The 14598-nt window shown below is 37.9% G+C and overlaps 1 protein-coding gene across 5 annotated transcripts in view; it reads left to right on the top strand.

The window, feature by feature from the left end:
* Sybu (syntabulin) overlaps nucleotides 1-14598 on the top strand; it is a 110404-nt gene that overhangs the window by 52436 nt on the left and 43370 nt on the right. For all 5 annotated transcript variants that reach the window (XM_021183571.2, XM_021183568.2, XM_021183570.1 and 2 more), the window contains one exon: nucleotides 9877-10074. In XM_021183571.2, the coding sequence (XP_021039230.1) occupies nucleotides 9877-10074 (198 nt within the window). The remainder of the gene's footprint in view (nucleotides 1-9876; nucleotides 10075-14598) is intronic.

The raw sequence follows: 14598 nt of genomic DNA, 5'->3' as shown, positions 1-14598 counted from the left end.
CTGCCTCTGTGGTCCTCACTCTCACCTCTGCAGACTAAGTTCGGCGGAGTCCCGGAGCCAAGATGGTGCTCCCTGCAGGAGCCAAGATGGTGCTCCCTGCAGGGCAAGATGGTGCACTGTCCTCCGGCTGGGAGGGTGCGGCTGAAAAGAAGTATTTTAAAGATACATGTTTTTCATATAACTCTAAATCAACTACTTCATCTCTGTAACTAGGAAATTCTCTTCTCAGAGCACCGAGTCCTATACATAATAATTATATCCTATAACTGTTAGAATTATATGGCAGACATGAGCATGCTACTTTATTTCCTCGCCTATGTCCTTCAGTGTATGCTGTGAGGTTAGATTCCACAGGGTTCATATTAACCATGAATTTAAGCTTTGATAATTTATATGCATTTATCAAACTATCTTCAAAAATACACTATTTGGAGCAATTGTATTAACAGCATCTGGTACATAGTAGGTATTCAATAACTGTTTGCTGAAGGAATGTCAATCGATGACTCTTTGTGAGAATAAAGCAAACTCCATATTACTCCAAGTAATGCTTCCTTATAATGGCAGTGATTCTCCTTTAATGTATGCGACTGAAGTCTGAGCAACATTCAAGCATAACTGAATGTCTCAAGACATTTGGATACAAAAACCGTATTTTCTACTGACTGATGTTAATAAATTTAAATGTGTCTTCTGGAATTATTTAGTTCAACATTTTGCAAAGCAAATGAGCTCTGAGATCATCTATATTCAAACAAAGGCCAGGAGGCTTAGAGATATACTTCTTATACTTTGACATATCATTTTATTTATAATGTCTGAGAGTTGGTAGAGGGGTGCAATTGTTGGTTTGGATTGATTTATTTTTGATTTGGTTTGCTTTGTTTTCTTTGAGACAGGTTTTCCCTGTGTAGCACTGGCTGCCCTGGAACTTAATTTGTAGACCAGGCTGGCCTCAAATTTAGAGATTCACTTGCTTCTGCCTCTCAATTGCTGGAATAAAAGGCCTGTGCTACCATACCCACCTCTGAGAGCTGGTGTTTTAATGTTGTAAAATTCTAACAATTCTATGTAATTGGTACTAGGACATTTAAGTAAGGGTTGGCTATCATAGCTGCTATCAAGTGTGTTTGGTGACACTGGTTGCTAGGTATACTTGTTAAATATCAGGAAATTTTATATTACACATCTACACACACATGTAAACATTTTGGTGATATTAAGATTTTAAAAGTATAAATTACCTTGCCAAACTATTTAGTTCTTTCAAATTTCTATGTAAAAGCACTGGAAACCTAATAAAATGACTAATTTCCTAAAAATATAATAAAATAATAGTTACAATCTAACCTTGACAATGAACTTTGTAAAGAATTCCAGATATATTTAATAAAAATGAAAAATGAAACTATAGTAATCTTGGAAATAATGTGGCTCTTTATCTAGTTGATCTTTAAATAGAAAATATTTGAAGCATGTATAAAGATTATTGAAAGATGCTGATAATGGTGGTGCACGCCTTTAATCCCAGCACTTGGGAGGCAGAGGCAGGTGGATCTCTGTAAGTTTGAGGCCAGCCTGGTCTACAAACCAAGTCTGAGAAAGCCAGGGCTCTGTTACACAGGGAAACATGTTCTCAAAAATTATTGAAAGAAAATAAACATTTGTAGAGACTTGGCAAAATATGAAATATTTGAATGTTCAAAAGATTATGAGGGTAAAAGTTAAAATACTGAGTTAATGCAATATATATTAAATGCTGTGTGTGTATTATATATACATACATATATATATATTTTAAGAAACTCTGAATGCGCAAATAGAAAAGACATGAACAAGTCATGTTCTATGTACAGAAGGCAACAATCCAATATATGAAATACATGAAGTTTAATGACAAAAACATGTAAATTACAACATCAAAGCATCATATGTAATTATTAATGTGAGAAATTACAAGCAAAAGAATATTGTCAGGAATTCAGCAAGATATTAGAGAACAGAAATATAAATTATCTCAATGTTTATGGAGACTGTAGTAATTCTATTAGACATACATTCTACATGCTAATCAGACTTGGCTGAAAATATATCTGTAAGATGTAAAAGCAATTTTAACAATAGTGACAAAAATGAAACCTTAAAATAAGCTATAAAATGAAAATGGTCTTTAAAATTCCATATCTTGCCTAATTTGAATAGACTTAAAGATAATAAACTTAATAAAATAGAGCTATAAAATAAAAATAATAAAATGTAATAATACTTTTAAAAATTAAATAGATATGCCTGGTAGCATTTTTTTTTCTTCCCAGCACTAAGGAAGCAGAGGTAGACAGATCTCTGTGAGTTCAAAGCCAGACTAGTCAACATGGAGAGTGTTTGGCCAAGCCGGACTAAGTAGTAAGAACCTGTTCCCCCCAAAATAAAACAAGAAATGAATTACATCAAAACTTTTAAAAGCATACTTAAAATTAGATTAGTATAGCATAATAAGTTCATTGTCAATTTCATCCAGATTAAAATGTGGATGCTAATTTTGTTGTGTCTATTCTGTTACTCATTTTGAAGCAAATCTCTAGAGATTTACTACAAGTCTCTACCTGCCTCAATACCATTTCTGAATGCATGTAAACATTTTATGATGTAAGCACAGAACTATTTAAATCACTAGTAGAATTAACATAATGGTATAGAACATGGAAATATCCCCAATTGTTTCAGAAGAATCTGTGTACTTCCTCATGGTATCAAATTTTGTGAAAAACCAATTAGTGAATATTTTTAACTTTGCTGGGCAGACAGCCTTTGCTGCCGCCCTGCTGTTGTTCCTAGTAAGCCACCCCACTCCATGCAGATGAGCAGGGTGAAAGTGTTTCAATAATACTTTATTTTTATAAGCACTCAGAACTAGATTTGGCCTGCAGGCTGAAGTTGCCACTGATTTAACTGTGTATTGTGGAAGATAAACATTAGCTTTAAAATGTTGATTAGCTGTAGGGACAGGGTTTTTTTTTTTTTTGGGGGGGGTTGCTTTTTTATGTGTGGTAAGAATACTTCATAGGGAGTCCTTTCCTTTGGCTTTGGTTGCAGTGTGGGGGACCCTGTACTTGGCAGACAAGTTACATCCCCAGCCTCCTTGCATCTCGCAGGTCCTCAGAAGATGCATACTGATTGTCAGCACAGTATTGGTGATTCCAAGTGGATACATTTGGGGAATGCCTGTTCTTACTATAAATCTTAGCTCTTTGTCTATGACTTCATTCCTTCATCTTACTGCCTAACTCAATTCTTTCATTACAACTTACATAAAAGTAATTTTCTAGTGTTCTGCCTACTTTCCTTAGCCAAAAGGCTTTTATAAGAAGAAAAAGGACTTTGCAAAGGACTTTCAGATCAGATCCACTGAATGAAATACAGCATATATTGCTTGCTTTTTGCAGTCAATGTATCCGATGATTCTTTTAATGGACAATTTTTGTTTGAGTCAGTATCCATGTAGACCAAGCTGGGCTCAGACTTGCTGTGTAAGCACATATGACCTTAACTTTCTGATCCTCCTGCCCCCAACTTCTGAATGCTAGTATCACAGACTTTCCCCACCAGAGCTGGATGATTGCTGTGCTGTAGATCAAACCCAGAGCTAGATAACCCCTGAGCTGCATCCTAGATCTTAGTGGACAGTTTCCTACAGCATCCCTTCCAGTTATTTCTAGAGCATTCTGCAGAATGAAGAGGGCCTTTCTCTGCTTGTTTTCATTTTGTCTGTGTGAAAATTAACTCACAGATTTTTCTATATGATCGCTATCACTCATTTCCAGTCTTTACTCTTTTCACTGCTCAAGCCTCTCATCCTTGGCCAAAGGAGCCGTATTTTGGTCTTGTTAATATTCCGCAGCTTCTGTCTTGCTAAGCTGTCAGGCTCCAGGTGGAAATGCCCCCTAGCTTTAATATTTAATCTATTAATATTTATTAAAACATTTATAAACAGCAAGCAAGTAAAGCATATTTGTTGTTATGGTTTTTAATCTAATGAATCAAATAGGCCAAATTGTTCTCTTTTTTTCCCTAGGTAACAATTACAATTTTTTTTATTATTTATTTACTTATTTATATGTACTAGTACTAATTTTAAAATTGTTAAGTTCAATTAAAGTTTTTAATATAAATAGAAGATTTTTTTAAATTTCTTTACTTTTATAAATTCCCACAGCAAATTTAAAATAAGATTAAAATTACTTTATAGAATACATAAACATACTTTTTTTTATACTTGTAGGCAGCCATATAACTTTAACTATACTGAATGGTCTCAGAAAACAAAATGGCTCCCCCTACCCAAATAAGCTTTTTAACATCCAGGCAATAGAACTACAATAGCTCTCAGTCTCCCCCAGCTATCTTTACAGACCTTAAGGACTTTTCTCTCAATCAGCTGTGTGGAAACTAGTCTGTGGGTGTGTTTCTTTATTTGTTATCATGCTTTACATAGACAGCAACTTCCAAGGGTTCATGAGACTCTCAGTATTTTTCCCCTGCTCTTAATTCCATATGGACAGATGCTAAACAACTGAACAATCACATTACCACCACCACCACCACCACCACCACCACCACCACCACCACCACCAGCAGCAGCAGCAGCAACAACAACAACAGAAATACCTCTTGTAATCCTCCTGTCTTAGCCTTCTTTTGTTGGGTTTTTGATTGTTTGTTTGTTTGTTTTAGCTTAGTTTGGGCTTTGTTTTTTTAAAAACAAGGTCTCTATAGCTTTGGCTATCCTGGAACTCATTATGTAAACCAGGCTGGCCTTGAATTCAGATATCCACCTGCCTCTACCTCTACTTCCACCATGCCTGGCCCCCAACTTAGCCTCCTAAGTGCCCTAATTTTAGGTATGTGAAACCAAAATTGGAAGACCCATTTCTTAATATATAAATTAAACAAAATTTAAATTATTCAACTTCGTTGTAGGTGGTGATCACTTAGGTATAGTCTTAAGCCAGATTGCTTTTACCTAACTTCTAAAAGTAGCCATCCTGATCCTATCTAGTGGGAATTCAAATTATAGACCCCAGAAGGAAATTACCCCATATTTTAAAATAAATCTCATTGTGTAAAGTAGTCCTGGTTCTTTAAAATATAGGAGCTATGCTTGTTAGTTTTTATTGCCAACGTGACACAACCTAGAGTCATGTGAGAAGAGTGAACCTAAACTGAAGGCTGCCTGCATCACATTGGCCTAGGGATATTTTCTTGATTGGTAATCCATGTAGGAAAACACAGCCAACTATACCATCCCTAAGCAGGCAGTGCCAGGTTCTATAAGACAGCCAGCTGAACATGAGCCATTGAGTGAATCAGGAAGAAGTCTTCTATATCTTCTGCTTGATTTCCTGTGCTGACTTCCTTCAATGACCCACTGACTTGGAAGGGTAAGCTATAGTCAACCCTTCACTCCCCTAAGTTGATTTTGCCTGTGGTTTTTATCAAGTGCTCTAGAACAGGCATACCTACTATAAATGAAAGAAATGTAAACATTCAGTTGCATAATAGTATGTGTGTGTGTGTGTGTGTGTGTGTGTTTTCAATTCCTCTCCCTCCAGTAGACCAACAGTTGTCCACAGCTTCTTCCCAAAGCCTCATCTTGACCTACCAGCAACCTGAATCTGTAAGGATTTCTTCTATTTCCTGCCCAGAAATAGTTCCCTCATTTTTATTATTTAGAAGTGTTTGTCATTAATAATTTCTTCATATTAAAATAAGCAATAAATGTTCCATTTGTAAACACATGATTGTCAATTTATAGATTATACAGACAAGTTTAGAAGTCAGTAACAATGGGAAAAAGAAGGCTCATTCCATTTAATAAGATTTATTTATACATACAGATGTTTTGTGTACATAAATATAGTATATACACATATGTATTGTGTGTGTGCCTGGTATCCACAGAGATTAGAAGAAGGCATCTGGCATCCTCTGGGCCTAGAGTTACAGACTATTGTGAATTGTCATGTGGGTGCTAGGAATAGAACCTGGGTCCTCTCCAAGAGCAGCAAATGCTCTTAACCACTGAACTACCTCTACAGCCCCCAATAACTACATCTCTTTAATGTATACTTAATCATAATGTCAGTTCACAATGGTAGGATTGAATATAAACCCAAAGATCAATAGCTTGACTTTGCTGTTCTTAGAATGTGACTGTAAATGACAACTGAGAGCATTTTATACAGAATTTCGAAAGTGAGTATTATCTTCACCCAAACTGGTGAGAGCAGACAAATAGCCCCAGGAGGACTTGAAAGGATAACCTTTCCTTCAGGGCTACACAGAGGAAATCCCTCAGGTACTATGGGTGACCAGGTGATTCTCTGGCACATGAAGTTCACAGTCTATCCTGATCATAGCAAAAATGATAGATCTGTTCTCTCACAGTTACATTCCTTTGTTAGTGTTGGTTCCAATAGAAAAATCAGGCAGATAGCACCAGCCACTGTGAGCACCTATTGATCTTTTGCATGTTTGCTTGCATTTACTTCTCAGTTGAGACAAAATGTGCAAATGTGGTGATATACACAAGTTCTCTCTGGCTTCTTTGTAAGTTGAATCAGGTTGCAGAGTGGACCCAATAACTGTGAGCCCCTTCAGTGCCAAAATTTGGCACGTATTTGTTAAGAAAACTCTTCCTATGGCTATTGTTTCCCCAACCACAGTATGGTATGACAAATATGACAGATCTTGTTGGGTGCCAGATGCTGCCTGTGCCCTGGACTATTCACTGCCTGACCCTACTACCTGCCCTTGGAGGTTGGAGGTGAGGTGGCTCCAGGTGAGAAATACTGCAGCAAGCTCATCTGAATGCTGCTGCAAGCTCCTTTAATACCCTCCATCCCTGTAGGTTCCAGGAAAACATCTCTTCTAAACAACAGTTCCTGATTGACGGACATTGTCTGCCTTAATCCTTGCTTTGTCAGACAGTCTTCAATTAGGTCCTCCTCTAGGAGATGTCTTTGTAGCTATGCAGCCTCTGGTGTTTCTCCTATACATAGTGATAAAGTGCTTTTAGGAGGTACCCAGAGTCCAAGGTTGATTTATGTATTTATCTTCTCAATTCTTCTCCTGGATATAAGGCTGTAAATACTGATGGCAAGTGGACCACGGACTCCAGGTGAACAATTGCTACTGCCTCTCCCATAGTGACCCAAGTGTCACATCCTAAATTTTACCTAAACTGTATATAGCACTTAATTCCAGCAGCTGGTGAAGTCACTACTGGAAAAAAAAAGATGCTCTGTTATGCATTTTTTACTCTAGAAGAAAGTCACAGAACCAAGCAAAATATGTTTGATTCCTATTTATTTAAAACATAATTTCAAAAGCTTTTCTAGACACTCATTTCCCAACTAGAAATCACTTAATTTTATCCCTCTGATTCTTTGTACTTTCAAGAAGAAAGAAAGACATTCTAAACCATAAATGTTTATTTATCTGAATACAGTATCTTTTTAAAAATAATTGGTGGGTCTGATTCACAAATAAATCATTGCAAAGGCAGTAGGCAATTTTGAGTGCTCTGACCACATTCACTTTGAATTCATCTCCTTTAGAATGGGAAAAGTTTCTCTTAGGCAGTATACAGGCATATGTATTAATTGCTAGAATCTGACCTAGTAAGCAAATTTGCACCCTGAGAGAGGAGCTCTGATTTTTATTTTCACTGAAACAAAGGCATGCAAATGGAGGGGAAGGCACAGATAGCATGTGATGGGATAGCTGGACAGTCTCAGCCAATAGAGGGGCCCACCTCTGGGTCACAGGGCCAAAAGTTACTGGTAACTAAGGAAGGATATAGCACATTTGCAGACACAGTGTGCTAACTACCATTCATTTCTAGAAACAAATTGTGGATGTTCCCATGCAAAGTAATATGTCCAAAAGTTAAAAAAAAAGCAATAAATAATACATTGTCTTGACATGCCAAGTTCATTTTGTTCCAGGAACTGGGATATTTCATAATTATAATCAAGTAGAAGCCAGAAATGAGGCAATGGTGATGCCTTTTTAGAGAAAGCCTAGGCATGACTCATGAAGTCCTTAGATTTCATTCAGCCCCACTTCTATGCCATTCTTATTCCAGCTGTGGAGACCCGGGATAGCCTGTGTACATGGCACATCACTCTTGGTATTCTAACACTCATAAAAACTCAATAATTCTAAGATTATTAGTGGTATGTATCATCTTACAAACTTTCATTAAATTGGTAAAATAATTCTGAAATTGAAATCAAAATAATTTTCTTTTGTAACAAGGAGTCGAGTAATAAAAATTTAAAATTTTACTGAGTATGTGTATGTTAAAGTAGCATTAATTTGGTCCTAAATTCTCATGTAATTCTCACTAGAGTTTAAATTAACGAATCTGCCATCCTAAATACTTTAATAATAAGGAAAGCATTTATAAGAGACAACAATGTGAGTTTTCTGTTTCTTTCTTTTTTTTGGGGGGGGGGGGTTCGAGACAGGGTTTCTCTGTGTAGCCCTGGCTGTCCTGGAACTCACTTTGTAGACCAGGCTGGCCTTGAACTCAGAAATCCGCCTGCCTTTGCCTCCCGAGTGCTGGGATTAAAGGCATGCGCCACCACGCCCAGCTGAGTTTTCTGTTTCTTAATAGGCACCTGTACTGGTCACCCTATAATGTATCCATTAGCTTAATACAATGAATGACCTGAGTTATATTTAGCTATAATGAAACAGTATTTATTTTTCCCATTTACTACAAGTAGGAGTAGATCTGTTTGGACTATTTTTGGTTGGATATATGTGCTTATAATATAATGACTTTCTGCTTCTTTGAACTTTTAAACTCAGAGGCTCACAGGAAATTCTACTAACCAGCTGATGAGCCATCTGATCAAAAAGCTTAAGCAATGTCAGTAATATTCAAGTCATTTTATTTTCCTAACAAAAACAATTCTGAGAAGTGCATGCTAATTACCTTGAGTTTTTCTTCTGAATTTTAAATTACTTACCCAATCCAAGCACCTGTGGTCAACAAGGCCTGATGGCACACACTTCCCAGTGCTTGGGAGGAAGGGAAAGATGGATTTCTGTGAGTTCCAGGCCAGCCAGGGACTTAGTGAGACTTTGTCTCAACAACAAAAACAAAAAACAAAAACAAACAAGCAAAGCCCAAAACTAAAATCTGTGGACAAATATGAACCAAAATTATACTATATAAAATATTCAAGTAGACACATGCTTTGAGTAAGAAATGTATATTTCAGAAGTCTTTATGATGAAAAGGCTTATAAGGTATGACTGGCTGGTTTTTGTGTCAACTTGATACAAGCTAGTGTCATCAGAGAGGAAAAAGCCTCTGTAGAGAAAATGCTTCCATGAGATCCAGCTGTGAAGCATTTTCTCAGTGATGACCTGCGGAGAGTCCACCCCATTGTGGGTGGCTGATAGTCCTGAGTTCTATAGGAAAGCAGGCTGCCATGGCTCCTGCATCAGCTCCTACCACCAGGATCCTGTTTGAGCTCTTGTCCGGATGTCCTTTCATAATGAAAAGCAATATGGAAGTGTTAGCCAACTAAACCCTTTTGTCCCCAACTTGCTCTTTGGCCATGGTGTTTTGTCACAGCAATAGAAACTCTAACTAAGATAGTATATCTTTAAGTATTTCCTTAAAATAGTATTTTCGTTGCCAATGTGAGCGGCCAAAGTATGGAAAAAACAAAAGAAGGATCCTAATAGCCATGCCCAGTTTACTTGGGCCCTACAAGCCACTCATTCATGCGCATGTGCAGACTGCATAGCTGGCTTCCCTGTGCCATGACTCAAAACTCATGGATTTCTGTCTCCTAGATGACACAGGTTGTCCCAGCAGCCAGTCGGTATCGCCTGTGAAGACTCCCTCAGACACGGGGCACAGTCCCATTGGCTTATGCCCTGGAAGTGATGAAGACTTTACCAGGAAGAAATGCAGGATTGGAATGGTTGGTGAGGGAAGTATTCAGTCAGCTCGTCATAAAAAAGAACCCAAGGGAGGCATCATAAAGCCAGGTAAGTACCCTTACCATTCATATTTAAAAATCTATTTCTTTTTTTTTTTTAGATTAATGTAATTATATGAGATTATATATGTATATTTATATAATTAAATTGTATATATTTTATATATAATTAAGTTACATTATTATATAATTAAATATGAGATTATAATATAATTAAATTCCCACTTCCCTTTCCTTGTCCTAAACCCTCTCATATATCTCTTTGCTCCTTTTCAAACTAATGGCCTCTTTTTATTACATTAATTGTTTTTACATACATATATGTATCTATGTACATATATCTAAATACATCTGCCTGGTCTGTATTATATTATATGTGTGTATGTTTTCAGGGATGACCATTTGGCATTAGATAATGAATTGGTGTGTGCTTCCTTTAAGGAGATATAGTACAGTAAGAGATTTCCATCCAAAACCTGTCTATCAAGTCAGAAATGATTCATGTACACAGGACCCAGAAACCTTTTTAAAGGATGTAGCATGTAGAATATTTAATGCAATAGTTGCTAGTAATTAAGTATAGCGTGTAACCATCATAGACATGTTTGTGTGTGTGTGTGTGTGTGTGTTTGTGCCTTAGGATCTGATTTATTAAGATGTATGAATACTGATTTAATGACTCTTAGCCAAAAGTATCCCTGGAGACAAACCTTCTGATTTCATTGCTCATAGGCACGAATACCATCTAAGAAAATCTTTTGTTGATCTTTTCACTTGTATTTTCTCAGTCAACTACTGTTTCAAACATTGTCATTGTGAGAATCCCCACTGCTTTTGAATGGAGCCCAATTCTGTACAGCAACTTCCTTGTATGGGAAAAGTTGCCTACACTGTCTCTGAACTTTGGGCTGAGTAAACCTGTCCCTCTCATAAATATAAAGAGAGGAAATCCAGGAACCAAGGCCCTCAGATGACTCTTACAATTAATAAAATGCAGAGACATAGGCTGTTAAAGTTCAGGAACATCCTGCTCTTGGGTTAAAATAAAGTCTTCTGTTACCCACAGCCCCACCATACCCTTAGCCAAATCTGACCTTCAGTTCTAGATGTATGTTCTACTTTTTTTTTAAAGGCAACTCATTAAAACCAATACCAGTTTATTAAAATAGCAAGCAATTAGTGGCTATCACTTTGGGGATCAGGGACTCTTTATTTTAGGTCCATTGCTCTAGATTTTGGAACAGTGCTGTCCCTACGTCAGCAAGTAGTTCCTGAAATGCCCCTGAGGTCAGTAGCATAAAGAACAAATAATGGCCACTGGGATTGTGACGTAATCCAGTAGAGAAACCTGCCAGGGAATGCAGGAAGGGCTTGGAAAGGTGAATAACAAGCAAGCAAGCAAGCCTGCTCTTTGCCAACAGAGCCCTGTGGTGCCCTGGGCAGGAAAAGCCTTCCTGTCAAGCAGAAACTCCTACTAGAAACTTCTGAGAGGCCATCTGTCATGTGGGCTTCTGTTGTTTCCTAACTATGCAGATTTAATTAAAAGTTGCATCAAAGAGTGAAGCAAAGCATTGCTACAGTACTGTTGGATGGAGAATCTGCTTTCCTGCTTTGCTTTTCCCCCCACTTTTGCAAAACATGGAAGGATGCATCTGTGTTTGTCATGAGCTAAGTGTCCAGTCGAAACTTCAGTGGGAAATGGACTGTGTTCTTTGTACAATGAGTTCAATCGGAGGGCAGTGTGAAGGTGAGGATCACGTGTGACCCCATTTTGAGGGAGTTTGTAATTCAAGGCCGTGCACAGTATGATAAATCTGAGTGATAGCACAGATCAAAAGGAAAAGAGTGGACGTCTTCTTCCCTGGTGGCTTTCTGAAGAATCAGGTGTTTACACCCACCACCATCACTCACCCCCTCACACATACACTATACCTGTTTGTGGTTGCTCTCAGGATTGAACACTATTTTACCCAGAAGTTTCAACCATAACTGGTTTGCTGCAAGTCCATTAAAATATTCCAGTCACTTGTTGTTGCTGATTCACTACTTGGGGAATATCTTAACCGTGGGAAGAAAATAATTCACTGACACTATTTTACAAATTAAAGTATTAAAACCTTTGTCCACAGATTGGCTAGAAAAGTGGGGAGCAGGCAAAAATACACAACTTAAACAAATAGGGATAATACGAAGAAAAAAACCACTAGAGGCAGTTGAAGGGATTAGAGTAGTAAGCTCCAAGAAATCTACCCAGAAGCTGAAATGTTAAAATCTGCATTTGAAAGATGCCGTGGTATCTCCTTAGCTTAGGCATCAGATATCACCAGCTACTGAAATTAGAGACCTGGTTGGCTGAACTATAATAACCTCAAAACAATGGCCCAGGATTGGTTACGTCTAGAAAAAAAAAAATCCCCACATCCAAGAGGCATTTGCTAGAAAACCCAGAAGGTATCAACTACTCTAGTGATTAGTCAGCCCTGGTTCCCTTAATAGAGAGCCCTTTTACATGGTGAAGCCCAGATGTGTTCCTGATCCTTTCTACTTTGGGATTAGTTTAGTGAAGTGAAACAACTACTTGGCCACTTACCTGAATCCATTCTTACAACTTCTGCTGCCAGAACACCAGTGCAGGCCTGAACGTTAGCATACCAGGTACAGCTCCAGGTGTAGCTCCAGGTACAGTTCCAGGTGTACCTCCAAGTTGTAGCTCCAGGTACAGCTCCAGGTACAGCTCCGGGTACAGCTCCGGGTGTAGCTCCAGGTGCAGCTCCAGGTGTAGCTCCAGGTGCAGCTCTTCCAGTTGTCTCTTTGGAATTTGAATTCCTTTTCAGTATGCAGGTGGGTCTTGACTCACAGCAATCCTTTTGCCTTAGCCTCCCAAGTGCTGAGATTCCAAGCATTACCCAACACATTATAACTGCCATTTGGTTTTGTTGTTTTTGTTTGTTTGTTTTGAAAGCGGGATGATTATATAGTTTTCTCTCCCCCAATGCCTCCCAGATCTTCTTCACCTGCTCCTGCATTCAAATCCACACTCTTTCTTTCTCTCTCTCATTAAAAAACAAACAGGCATCAAAAAAACAATAATAAAATAAATAAAAACAAACAAACCAGAATAGTACAAAATGAACAAACAAAACAGAAGAAAACCAGTTAAAGAAAGTGCACAAGGAAGAAATATAGATGCAGAGACACACACATTTGCACACACAGAAATCCCATAAAAAGCCAAACCAACTAAACACCAAAATATATACACAAGAGATCCTTCAAAATTCTACTGAGTTGTTTTTGTGTTGACCATCAACTGCTGGACATGGAGCCTGACATTAAGAGTAGTTTGTATCCCCAGTGACTGTTGTAGAAAACTAATTTTTCCTTTGTGAGATTATCAATTATAGATAACTTCTGGGTTAAGTATTGGGGCATGTATCTAGTTCCCTTCTCAGTACTGAGAGCTCATTTGGCTTAGACCTGTGCAGGCTCTTGCTGCCACAGTCTCTGAACGTTTACATGTGTTTGTGGCCTGTGGTCTGTAGAAGTGTTTGTTTCCTTGGTGTCTTCCATCCCTTCAGGGTCTGAGTGGAGTGGGCGGGGTTTGATGAAAATACTGTTAAGTGTTACAGATCTGAGGGGAAGCAAACATTCCATTTAGGACTGAGTATTACAAAGTCTTTCACTCTCTACACATCGTTCTATTGTAGGTCTTTGTATTTATTCCATCTAGTGCAGGCAGGAGCTTTTCTGATGATGGCTGAGAGAGAAAATGGTCTATGAATATAGCAGAATGTTATTAGGAATCATTTCACTGCCACATTCATTCTTTATCAGAATAGAAGTATTAGGTTTTTTCCTAAGGAGTGTGGGGGATGGCTTCCATCTCATGGAGTGGGCCTTAAACCCAATCAGATGGTGGTTGGTTACTCCCACAGTGTGGTGCCACCATTGCACCAGCTTATTTGCTGACAGGTCACCATTGTAGATTGAAAGGTTTGTATCTGGGTTGCTGTTTACCTTTCTCCTCAGTGGTCTGCAGAATGCCTTCCAGTACCACAAACACTAGTCATCATGGATGAAGGCTCTACATAGACACTTGCTTGACTTTCTATTCTTTGTGTTCTTTGACATGGAGTTAAATTCTTCACATCTTGGCAGCCATGAGCAAAAGACTGCAGCAGCAAAGTATAGCCTCAAGCATAGACTAAGATCTGTTTCTGACATTAAAATAGATAAGTGGAAATATTTGAAATTAAATTTACTTTGAGGATTGGCTAGCATTCTGAAATATGCCTGATTACCAGTAATACCAACAGGAAGAAAAGCTGAGAGTTTTACTAAGTACTCACTGTCCTTGGCAAAATTCCAAGCTCTTAACTCAATTAATTTTAACATCTGTACAAAAAAGTTGATGTCATTATTCTATATTTTTCAGTTCTGAACAATAAAATACAAAGATGTTTAGTAACTCTTCCCAGATCACATTAGAGCTTATAAATCAATTCTAAATAGGGCAACTACACTCCTTACTTTTAACCATTATAGAAGTTGTAAGATCTGCCTCGAAAAATGT

This window comes from Mus caroli, chromosome 15 (assembly GCF_900094665.2).
Source record: "Mus caroli chromosome 15, CAROLI_EIJ_v1.1, whole genome shotgun sequence".
Lineage (NCBI taxonomy): Eukaryota > Metazoa > Chordata > Mammalia > Rodentia > Muridae > Mus > Mus caroli.
This window is presented reverse-complemented; position numbering and strand designations above follow the sequence as displayed.